This window comes from Triticum urartu, chromosome 1A (genome assembly GCF_056163025.1).
Source record: "Triticum urartu cultivar PI428250 chromosome 1A, HENAU_Tu73, whole genome shotgun sequence".
In the NCBI taxonomy this organism is placed as follows: domain Eukaryota; kingdom Viridiplantae; phylum Streptophyta; class Magnoliopsida; order Poales; family Poaceae; genus Triticum; species Triticum urartu.
In genome coordinates this window covers 571,325,226-571,338,161 of record NC_141873.1, presented here as the reverse complement: position 1 = coordinate 571,338,161, position 12,936 = coordinate 571,325,226, and the positions used below count along the sequence as shown (strand labels likewise).

At 45.9% G+C, this 12,936-nt stretch overlaps 1 protein-coding gene across 1 annotated transcript in view; it reads right to left on the bottom strand.

Moving 5' to 3' along the window:
• Nucleotides 1-12,936, bottom strand: part of LOC147992878 (uncharacterized) — a 77,425-nt gene that overhangs the window by 53,287 nt on the left and 11,202 nt on the right. The window contains exon 3 of the mRNA XM_087539167.1: nucleotides 1,784-1,829. Within this exon, the coding sequence (XP_087395293.1) occupies nucleotides 1,784-1,829 (46 nt within the window). The remainder of the gene's footprint in view (nucleotides 1-1,783; nucleotides 1,830-12,936) is intronic.

The following is a 12,936-nucleotide window of genomic DNA, read 5'->3' as shown; positions in this document are numbered from 1 at the left end:
TTTAGCTTCTGCTGCAGTGAAGGAAAATAGCTAGTTTAAACAGTAAACATAAACACCAGCATGCCAGACCAAGACTTCACTCGGAACTTCTAAGAAGTGAGTATTTATGAGTTTTAGCCTGGGTAACTCTGCAAGAATGGTCAGGTACCCCTGATAAATGCAGTAAAACAGAAGGCAATGCAATTAGACATGTCTTGATGAAGCCATTTACAGCAGCGCTCAACTGAACATACAATTGAAAAGGGGAAAGTTGATCTGGAATCGCCATTTACTTATAGAGAACAAAAAACAGAAAAGTCATCAACAATCTTGACAGAGATGATTTCAAATGGTGGGAACGGTGCGATGTTCAAAGGAATTACATTAATCAGCTCAATGCATCAGCAATGACCTAACCTGGCGCCGGTGGACCTAAGACTGTCTAGTTAGAGCATCTCTAGCCGCGCACCCAACAGGCCCCCCCAGGTGACTTTTTCGGCGCCGGCGCCGAAAAAATGCCCCAGTCACGCCCCCAGGACACCGAAATCCGCCAGTTCGGCCCGTTTTTGGGCCCGGCGATGCAGGACGAACCCGGCGCACTGGGGGGCGCTCGGGGGCTCCGGCGCGAGGGAAAAGCGCGTCTGGCCCACACCGTCAGGCGAAAAGTCAAGTCTTTCTTCCAGATTCGCCTCCCACCCCCCGCGCGCTCGGCCACCAACCGGCTGATCCCGCCGCCGCCAACCGCCCGCCACCGCTAGATTGTCCATCCCCGCCGGAAAAAGAGCAGAGGTTTCGCCGAGGCAGCCCCTCCACCAGCAGCTGGGCGCTTTTCCCGCCGTTTCCGGCCGCGGAGAGGCAGTTTAGTGGCGGGTACGCGCCCACCGCGCCCGCAAGGTGTTCGGCGATTTGCCTGCCTCGGCAATGGACTCGAACGACGAGGAGGCGCTCGCCGCGCTGCTGGAGGAGGAAGCCGAGGCCGACGTCCAGGAAGAGGAACATCTCATGGTCCTCGCCGCCCTCGCCGGCCTGCTGGCGAGCAACGAAAAGCCGCGGCGAGGTGGCTCGGCGCCGGGGCGGATCAAAGCAAAGAACCGCTATCGTCTCGAAGGCTACTGCATGCTCTACTCCGACTACTTCGCCGACGCTCCACTGCACGGCGACAAAACATTTCGCCGCTGTTATCGGATGAGCCGAAAGCTCTTCCTCAGGAATGTGAATTCCATCCGGGAGTTCGACAGTTACTTCAAGTGCAAGATGGATTGCACCGGCAAACTTGGATTCACCTCGATCCAGAAGTGCACGACAGCGATGAGGATGCTTGCATACAGAGCTCCCGGTGATTCACTCGACGACTATGGGCGCATGGCCGAGTCCACCACCATTGAGTGTTTCTACAAGTTTTGTCGGGCAGTGGTGGCAGTGTTTGGACCGCAATACTTGCGAACACCCAATGCGGAAGACACTGCTCGGATCCTAGCACAGAATGCAGCAAGAAGATTTCCTGGGATGCTTGGAAGCATCGACTGCATGCATTGGAAATGGAAGAACTGCCCATTTACTTGGCAGCAGATGTACAAAGTAGGAATGTCAAAAGAAAAAAGGAATGTGTTGATGAAGCCATTTAGAGGAGCGCTGAACCGAAGATACAACTGAAAACGGAAGTTGATATGGCATCACCATTTACTTATACAGAAGAACAAACCGAAAAAACAATCAATAACCTTGACAGGATCCACGGAGACATCAAATTATAACTAAACTCGGAGGCCTTAGAATCACTAGGAAACTGACTGTTACTGTATACCTTGAGATTCACATGTTTTTGAACCTGTTGAGTTTGAAGGTGGGATCTGCAAATTACAAAAGTGACGTTTATGTAAAGAGCAAGTTGAGAGTAACCAGGGACAAGTAGATGGTGAAAGAAAAAAAGAAGTTACAAGTAACACTTCCGCTTCGGTACAACCCCCCTAAACAGTCACAGTAGTAACCAAGCGGGACAGCTTACCTCTCGTGTCTAAATTCCGTTTTTCTTCCTCTTCTACACAACGGTGTGGCATGGTTGGGCCGGCCCAACAGGCACCTGACGGTGTGTCGGGCCATGGCTGCCGCATTTTTTATCTGTTTTTTTCTTTCTTGAGTTTAGTTATTTTTTCGTTCACAATTTCCAGCAACTGTTGTGAATTTATTAGCAATTTTTATAAAATTGTTAATATTTTAAATTTTTCATAAATAATTTGAAATTCCAAAATTGTTGATAAATTTAAAATAAATTTTTATAACATCAAAATATGATCATGTTAATTCGTAATTATGAAAATTTCATATTTGAAATAACAGAAGCATCGAATTTAAGAAAACTACGTGTTTACGGATGCAGCCGTCGGGGCTACTCCGGCACCCTACTCTTAACTGGTGTTTTTTTGCACTATGGATAAATGACCCTAACTTTTTACAGTAGCCTAGCATGGACAATTTTTTTGAGCCTGGCATGGACAATTGGCATCCATGGCTGATTCGAACGACTTACACGCACGTGTGGGCATTATATAGGCTGTTATTGACCGAAATAATTCAAAAATATCAAAAACTTGTCCTATGAGAGTACCAGTTGGCATGGTGGCTTGAAATGGCGATACAAGGTGACGAAAAAAAATAATGCATTTGAAGACGTCGAAAAAGAAAGTGTTTTCAAATAGACCCGAACACCCTGTGTCTAACATGTTTTTTTGTACATGTGAGGAATGATCTCAACTTTTGCCACCAAGGGTGTGTGTGCATGGTAGGTACCCATGTCTAGTTTGAATGAATTTGGGCAACGTTTGCATGTTGCAACACGTCCAGCCATTTATTGACCTTTTTTCACCGAATTTTTTTCAGAAAATACTAAATTTGTCGAAAACAAAAACAAACTGGCATGATGGCATGAATTGGTGATGCAAATAAATTAAGGCCATTTGATGGATGTAAAATACCAGGTGTTCACAAACGGACCCTTCTGGCCTACCCGAATACCCTCTGTCTAACATGGATTTTTGTTGCACATGTGAGAAATGATCGTAAATTTTGTCACCAAGGGTGCGTGCCCATAGTAGGCGTCCATACCATGGACACCGTTTGCACGTTGCGACACATCTGGCCATTTACCGGCCTTTTTTTCACCGAGAAAACTCCAGAAAATACAAAACTTGTCAAAACAAAAATGACTTTGCATGGTAGCATGAATTGATGATACAAGGTGATGGGAAAAAATTGGGGCCATTTGACGGATGTAAAAGACCAGGTGTTCACAAACGGACCCTTGGCCTCCCGAACACCCTCTGTCTAACATGGGATTTTGTTGGAGTGACCCCAAATTTTTCCATCAAGCGTGTGTGCCCATGGTATTCGTTCGTGCCTGGTTTGAATGAATTTGGACACGTTTGCATGTTGCGACACGTCCGGCCATTTATCAACCTTTTTTCACCAAGACAACTCCAAAAAATACAAAACTTGTGAAAAACAAAAACAACTTGGCATGACGGCATGAATTGGTGATACCGGGTGATGGAAAAAATTAGGACCATTTGACGGATGTCAAAAACTAGGTGTTCACAAACAGATCCTTTTGGCCTACCCGAACACCCTCTGTCTAACATGCTTTTTTTTGGACATGTGAGGAATGACCCCAACCTTTTTCGCCAAGGGTGCATGCCCATGGAAGGCATCTATGCCTGGTTCAATCGAATTTGGAGTCCGTTTGCACGTTGCGACGCGTTCGGTCATTTATCGACCTTTTCTCAAGAAAACTCCAAAAAATTAGAAAACTTGTCAAAAACAGCACGCACGAGTTTCTGTTGGTCTGGTAGGGAAAACCCTCTGGTTTTTTAGTGCTGTTGAAAAAAAATCAGGAAATAAGGTAAGGTCGCAAGAAATCAAAAAAGTTCACCAAAAACGAAGAAAAGGTCATTGATTTGGAAAAAAGTTCATCGATACTGAAAACGAGTTCATAAAATTTGGAACAGTTCATCAATTTTTAAAAAAAGAAGTTCACAAATTTGAAAAAAGTTCATTGAGTTTGAAAAAAGGTTCATCGATTGTGAAATAATGGTCATCGAATTTGAAAAAGCTCGTGAATTTAAAAAAAATGAGATTTTAAAAAAATTACTAAATTTGTAATAAAAAAGTTCGCAGAGATTTGAAAAGAAAAATGAAAATAGTGCACGGATTTGTGCATTCACGAATTTGACTAAAACAGAAAAAATAAAAAAAGAAACTAAAACCGAAAAACGAACAAAGTAAAATAAAAAACCGACCAGCGGACAAGAATTAAGAAAATAGATAAGTGCATGTTATCTCGAAACGTACGACTCCCAGTTGGTTAGCACGAGTCGGTGTCAACCTTGAGTTGTGTGTTCGAATACCATGTGTGTACATATTTTTTGAACTATAGCAAAAAAAGTTTTTTTTTAGCAATCCGCACCCTTTATTGAACGTTCAAACAGAATGGGATACAGATGATATCGGGCATAATACTAAGCCACACATGGCGTCCAGGACTAAGAGAAGCAGCTGCCTTTGCCAAGGCATGGGCCTCTCCATTGTACTTTCTATTTTCATGAATAAAACTAAGGTTGCTAAAAAGTCTACTCTGATGTTTTATGTCCTGTAAGATAGGATAGTATCTGCATGGAACTTCCTTCAATAAATTCGTTACAACCTCGAGGCAATCAGTTGCTGCACAAACAGACCGGAGCTGAAGATCGACAGCAAGTGAGAGAGCTTCATTGCATGCTTCGGCTTCAAGGATTGTCGGATCGAGACGGCCGTCGTAGATGATCGCCGAGGCTCCAATGTAATTGCCCCCCTTGTCCCTGCAGACAACAGCTGAGGCAGTCCGGTCTCCTATCTTGGAGAAGCCCCCGTCGACATTGATTTTGAAATCATGGCTCTCGGGCGGGAGCCACCCGATCCGTGCCGCCGGCTCCGCCCGCACTCTTGTATTTACATGCACGTCCCTGACATTCACATGCAGGTCCCTAGGATTTGCATTCCGCTCCTTTTGGCGTGCACTCTTTTTTGGTAACATCTCCAGCTCTGCCAAGAACTTGTTTACGAAGATATGGGTGGATAAAGGGCTCTGAAACTGGTCATCATGTATGGCTCGGCGCCGTGCCCACCAGATGGCCCACATAGTAACAAGGACACGAGCCAGATCATCGGTGTTTAAGGTATCTACCAGCCATAGCATCCAGAGCTTCGGATCTTCCGTTCTGTTGGAGATGACTGTATCTGTGAGGTCCTCATCAGCAAGAGCCCAAACACAATGTGCCATGCGGCAGTCAAAGAGAGAATGGCGCCACGTATCCACCACCGCGTGACAAAGCGAGCACTCCGTCGAATCAGCCATACTTCTATGCTTTCGAACTTCTCCTATGGGAATGGAGCATTTGGCCAATCTCCAAGCAAAGACGCGAACTTTCGAAGGGACCGCCGCTCCCCAGAGTTTCGCCCAGGATCCTCGATCTGCTTCAATCCGCGAGTGTCCATCATTGTGCTCGAGCCAGTCCGTGCGTTGCTGCTTGGTGGCGGACAGAAGCTTGTAAGCCGAACGCACTGTGAAGACACCCCTTCGTTCATAGTGCCATGACCAGAAATCATGGCGAACTCGAGAACTAAGCGGGATATTAAGAATTGCCTCCTTGTCCATTGGGTACAAATGTTCATCCAGAGCCTCCATATCCCATGCAAAAGTGACAGGGTTAATGAGATCCAAGACAAGCTGCGGGGGATTCAAAGTTTTTGGGCACACCGGGCGCAGCTTAAAATCACGTGGTATCCAGTTTGTTGGGGAACATTACATAAAATAAAAAAAATTCCTACGTTCACCAAGATCAATCTATGAGTTCATCCAGCAATGAGAGAGAGGAGTGCATCTACATACCCTTGTAGATCGCGAGCGGAAACGTTCAAGAGAACGGGGTTGAGGGAGTCGTACACGTCGTGATCCAAATCACCGGAGATCCTAGCGCCGAACGGACGGCACCTCCGCGTTCAACACACGTACGGTCAGCGTGACGTCTCCTCCTTCTTTATCCAACAAGGGGGAAGGAGGTTGATGAAGATCCAGCAGCACGACGGCGTGGTGGTGGATGCAGCAGGGATCCAGCAGGGCTTCGCCAAGCGTCTGCGGGAGGAGGAGGTGTAGCAAGGGGGAAGGGAGGCGCCAGGGGCAAGGGTGCGGCTGCCCTCCCTCCCCCCTCTTTATATAGGGTCCTCAGGGGGGCGCCGGCCATAGGAGATGGGATCTCCTAGGGGGGGCGCCGGCCAAGGGGGGAGCCTTGCCCCCCAAGGCAAGTGGAGGCGCCCCCTCCCCTAGGGTTCCCAACCCTAGGCGCAGGGTGGGCCCAAGGGGGGCGCACCAGCCCACCAGGGGCTGGTCCCCTCCCCACTTCAGCCCGCGGGGCCCTCCGGGATAGGTGGCCCCACCCGGTGGACCCCCGGGACCCTTCCGGTGGTCCCGGTACAATACCGGTGACCCCCAAAATTCTCCCGATGGCCGAAACAGCACTTCCTATATATAATTCTTCACCTCCGGACCATTCTGGAACTCCTCGTGACGTCCGGGTTCTCATCCGAGACTCCGAACAACTTTCAGTTTGCTGCATACTAATATCTCTACAACCCTAGTGTCACCGAACCTTAAGTGTGTAGACCCTACGGGTTTGGGAGATATGCAGACATGACCGAGACGCCTCTCCGGTCAATAACCAACAGCGGGATCTGGATACCCATGTTGGCTCCCACATACTCCTCGATGATCTCATCGGATGAACCACGATGTCGAGGATTCAATTAACCCCGTATTCAATTCCCTTTGTCAATCGGTACGTTACTTGCCCGAGACTCGATCGTCGGTATCCCAATACCTCGTTTAGTCTCGTTACCGGCAAGTCACTTTACTCGTACCGTAATGCATGATCCCGTGACCAGACACTTGGTCACATTGAGCTCATTATGATGATGCATTACCGAGTGGGCCCAGTGATACCTCTCCGTCATACGGAGTGACAAATCTCAGTCTCGATTCGTGCCAACCCAACAGACACTTTCGGAGATACCCGTAGTGAACCTTTATAGTCACCCAGTTACGTTGTGACGTTTGGCACACCCAAAGCACTCCTACGGTATCCGGGAGTTGCACAATCTCATGGTCTAAGGAAATGATACTCGACAATTGGAAAAGCTCTAGCTAAACGAACTACATGATCTTTGAGCTATGCTTAGAATTGGGTCTTGTCCATCACATCATTCTCCTAATGATGTGATCCCGTTATCAATGACATCCAATGCCCATAGTCAGGAAACCATGACTATCTGTTGATCAACGAGCTAGTCTACTAGAGGCTCACTAGGGACTTGTTGTGGTCTATGTATTCACACGTGTATTACGATTTCTGGATAACACAGTTATAGCATGAATAATAGACAATTATCATGAACAAAGAAATATAATAATAACCATTTTATTATTGCCTCTAGGGCATATTTCCAACAGTCTCCCACTTGCACTAGAGTCAATATTCTAGTTACATTGTGATGAATCGAACACCCATTGCATTCTGGTGTTGATCATGATTTTCCCTAGGGAGAGGTTTAGTCAACGGATCTGCTACATTCAGGTCCGTATGTACTTTACAAATATCTATGTCTCCATCTTGAACATTTTCACGTATGGAGTTGAAGCGACGCTTGATGTGCCTGGTCTTCTTGTGAAACCTGGGCTCCTTGGCAAGTGCAATAGCTCCAGTGTTGTCACAGAAGAGTGCGATTGGCCCCGACACATTGGGTATGACTCCTAGGTCGGTGATGAACTCCTTCACCCAGATAGCTTCATGCGCTGCCTCCGAGGCTGCCATGTACTCCGCTTCACATGTAGATCCCGCCACGACGCTCTGCTTGCAACTGCACCAGCTTACTGCCCCACCAATCAAAATATACACGTATCCGGTTTGTGACTTAGAGTCATCCAGATCTGTGTCGAAGCTAGCGTCGACGTAACCCTTTACGACGAGCTCTTCGTCACCTCCATATACGAGAAACATGTCCTTAGTCCTTTTCAGGTACTTAAGGATGTTCTTGACCGCTGTCCAGTGTTCCTTGCCGGGATTACTTGGTACCTTCCTACCAAACTTATGGCAAGGTTTATATCAGGTCTGGTACAGGTCATGGCATACATGATAGACCCTATGGCTGAGGCATAGGGGATGACACTCATCTCTTCTTTATCTTCTGTCGTGGTTGGGCATTGAGCCGAGCTCAATCTCACACCTTGCAATACAGGCAAGAACCCTTTCTTGGACTGATCCATATTGAACTTCTTCAATATCTTATCAAGGTATGTGCTTTGTGAAAGACCTATGAGGCGTCTTGATCTATCTCTATAGATTTTGATGCCTAATATGTAGGCAGCTTCTCCAAGGTCCTTCATTGAAAAACACTTATTCAAGTAGGCCTTTATGTTGTCCAAAAGTTCTATATCATTTCCCATCAAAAGTATGTCATCCACATATAATATGAGAAATGCTACAGAGCTCCCACTCACTTTCTTATAAACGCAGGCTTCTCCATAAGTCTGCATAAACCCAAACGCTTTAATCATCTCATTAAAACGAATGTTCCAACTCCGAGATGCTTGCACCAGCCCATAAATGGATCGCTGGAGCTTGCATACCTTGTTAGCATTCTCAGGGTTGACAAAACCTTCCGGCTGCATCATATACAGTTCTTCCTTAAGGTGACCGTTAAGGAATGCCGTTTTGACGTCCATTTGCCATATCTCATAATCATAGTATGCGGCAATTGCTAACATGATTCGGACGGACTTCAGCTTCGCTACGGGAGAGAACGTCTCATCGTAGTCAATGCCTTGAACTTGTCGATAACCCTTAGCGACAAGTCGAGCTTTATATATGGTAACATTACCATCCGCGTCCGTCTTCTTCTTAAAGATCCATTTGTTTTCTATCGCTCGCCGATCATCGGGCAAGTCTGTCAAACTCCACACTTTGTTTTCATACATGGATCCTATCTCGGATTGCATGGCTTCAAGCCATTTGTTGGAATCTGGGCCCGACATCGCTTCTTCATAGTTCGAAGGTTCACCATTGTCCAACAACATGATTTCCAAGACAGGATTGCCGTACCACTCTGGTGCGGAACGTGTCCTTGTGGACCTTTGAAGTTCAGTAGGAGCTTGATCCGAAGTATCTTGATCATCATCATTAACTTCCTCTCTCTGTGGTGCTGGCACCACAAGAACATTTTCCTGAGTTGCGCTACTCACCGTTTCAAGAGGTAGTACTTCATCAAGCTCTACTTTCCTCCCACTTAATTCTTTTGAGAGAAACTCTTTCTCCAGAAAGGACCCATTCTTGGCAACAAAGATCTTGCCTTCGGATCTTAAGTAGAAAGTATACCCTATGGTTTCCTTAGGGTATCCTATGAATACGCATTTTTCTGACTTGGGTTCGAGCTTCTCAGGTTGAAGTTTCTTGACATAAGCATCGCATCCCCAAACTTTTAGAAACGACAGCTTAGGTTTCTTCCCAAACCATAATTCATACGGTGTCGTCTCAACGGATTTAGACGGTGCCCTATTTAAAGTGAATGTTGCTGTCTCTAGAGCGTATCCCCAAAATGATAGCGGTAAATCAGTAAGTGACATCATAGATCGCACCATATCCAATAGAGTGCGATTACGACGTTCGGACACACCATTTCGCTGAGGTGTTCCAGGCGGCGTGAGTTCTGAAACGATTCCACATTTTCTTAAGTGCGTACCAAATTCGTGACTTAAATATTCTCCCCCACGATCTGATCGTAGGAACTTTATCTTTCGGTCACGTTGATTCTCTACCTCATTCTGAAATTCCTTGAACTTTTCAAAGGTCTCAGACTTGTGTTTCATCAAGTAGACATACCCATATCTACTCAAGTCATCAGTGAGAGTGAGAACATAACGATATCCTCCGCGAGCCTCAACGCTCATTGGACCACACACATCAGTATGTATGATTTCCAATAAGTTGGTTGCTCGCTCCATTGTTCTAGAGAACGGAGTCTTGGTCATCTTGCCCATGAGGCATGGTTCGCATGTGTCAAACGATTCATAATCTAGAGACTCTAAAAGTCCATCAGCATGGAGCTTCTTCATGCGCTTGACACCAATGTGACCAAGGCGGCAGTGCCACAAGTATGTGGGACTATCGTTATCAACTTTACATCTTTTGGTATTCACACTATGAATATGTAACATTACGCTCGAGATTCATTAATAATAAACCATTCACCAGCGGGGCATGACCATAAAACATATCACTCATATAAATAGAACAACCATTATTCTCGGATTTAAATGAGTAGCCATCTCGAATTAAACGAGATCCTGATACAATGTTCATGCTCAAAGCTGGTACTAAATAACAATTATTGAGGTTCAAAACTAATCCCGTAGGTAAATGTAGAGGTAGCGTGCCGACGGCGATCACATCGACCTTGGAACCATTCCCGACGTGCATCGTCACCTCGTCCTTCGCCAGTCCCCGCTTATTCTGCAGCTCCTGCTTTGAGTTACAAATATGAGCAACCGCACCGGTATCAAATACCCAGGAGCTACTACGAGCACTGGTAAGGTACACATCAATTACGTGTATATCACATATACCTTTGGTTTTGCCGGCCTTCTTGTCCGCTAAGTACTTGGAGCAGTTCCGCTTCCAGTGACCACTTCCCTTGCAATAAAAGCACTCAGTCTCAGGCTTGGGTCCATTGCTTGACTTCTTCCTGGCAACTGGCTTACCAGGCGCGGCAACTTCCTTGCCGTCCTTCTTGAAGTTCTTCTTTCCCTTGCTTTTCTTGAACTTAGTGGTTTTATTCACCATCAACACTTGATGTTCCTTTTTGATCTCTACCTCTGCTGATTTCAGCATTGAATATACCTCAGGAATGGTCTTTTCCATCCCCTGCATATTGAAGTTCATCACAAAGCTCTTGTAGCTTGGTGGGAGCGACTGGAGGATTCTGTCAATGACCGCGTCATCCGGGAGATTAACTCCCAGCTGAGTTAAGCGGTTGTGCAACCCAGACATCTTGAGTATCTGCTCACTAACAGAACTGTTTTCCTCCATCTTACAGCTGAAGAACTTGTCGGAGACTTCATATCTCTCGACCCGGGCATGAGCTTGGAAAACCATTTTCAGCTCCTCGAACATCTCATATGCTCCGTGTTGCTCAAAACGCTTTTGGAGCCCCGGTTCTAAGCTGTAAAGCATGCCGCACTGAACGAGGGAGTAATCATCAGCACGAGACTGCCAAGCGTTCATAACGTCTTGGTTCTCTGGGATTGGTGCTTCACCTAGCGTCACTTCTAGGACATAATCTTTCTTGGCTGCTATGAGGATGATCCTCAGGTTCCGGACCCAGTCCGTATAGTTGCTGCCATCGTCTTTCAGCTTGGTTTTCTCTAGGAACGCGTTGAAGTTCAGGTGGACATGAGCATTGGCCATTTGATCTACAAGACATATTGTAAAGATTTTAGACTAAGTTCATGATAATTAAGTTCATCTTAATCAAATTATTTAATGAACTCCCCACTTAGACAGACATCCCTCTAGTCATCTAAGTGAAACATGATCCGAGTTCAACTAGGCCGTGTCCGATCATCACGTGAGACGGACTAGTTAACATCGGTGAACATCTTCATGTTGATCGTATCTTCTATACGACTCATGCTCGACCTTTCGGTCTTCCGTGTTCCGAGGCCATGTCTGTACATGCTAGGCTCATCAAGTTAACCTAAGTGTATTGCGTGTGTAAATCTGGCTTACACCCGTTGTATTCGAACATTAGGATCTATCACACCCGATCATCACGTGGTGCTTCGAAACAACGAACCTTCGCAACGGTGCACAGTTAGGGGGAACACTTTTCTTGAAATTATTATGAGGGATCATCTTACTTACTACTGTCGTTCTAAGTAAACAAGATGAAAAACATGATAAACATCACATGCAATCATAATAGTGACATGATATGGCCAATATCATATAGCTCCTTTGATCTCCATCTTCGGGGCTCCATGATCATCTTCATCACCAGCATGACACCATGATCTCCATCATCGTGTCTTCATGAAGTTGTCACGCCAACGACCTAACGCGTTTAGCAATAAAGTAAAGTAATTTACATGGCGTTCTTCAATGACACACAGGTTATACAAAAATAAAGACAACTCCTATGGCTCCTGCCGGTTGTCATACTCAACGACATGCAAGTCGTGATTCCTATTACAAGAACATGATCTCATACATCACATATATATCATTCATCATTCATCACAACTTTGGCCATATCACATCACAAGACACTTGCTGCAAAAACAAGTTAGACGTCCTCTAATTGTTGTTGCAAATTTTTACGTGGCTTCCATAGGTGATCTAGCAAGAATGTTTTCTTACCTACGTTAAAGCCACAACGTGATTCGCCAACTTCTATTTACCCTTCATAAGGACCCTTTTCATCGAATCCGCTCCAACTAAAGTGGGAGAGACAGACACCCGCTAGCCACCTTATGCAACTAGTGCATGTCAGTCGATGGAACCTGTCTCACGTAAGTGTACGTGTAAGGTCGGTCCGGGCCGCTTCATCCCACAATACCGCTGAAGCAAAATAAGACTAGTAGTGGCAAGAAAGTTGACAACATCTACGCCCACAACAAATTGTGTTCTACTCGTGCAAAGAGAACTACGCATAGACCTAGCTCATGATGCCACTGTTGGGGAACGTTGCATAAAATAAAAAATTTCCTACGTTCACCAAGATCAATCTATGAGTTCATCCAGCAATGAGAGAGAGGAGTGCATCTACATACCCTTGTAGATCGCGAGCGGAAGCGTTCAAGAGAACGGGGTTGAGGGAGTC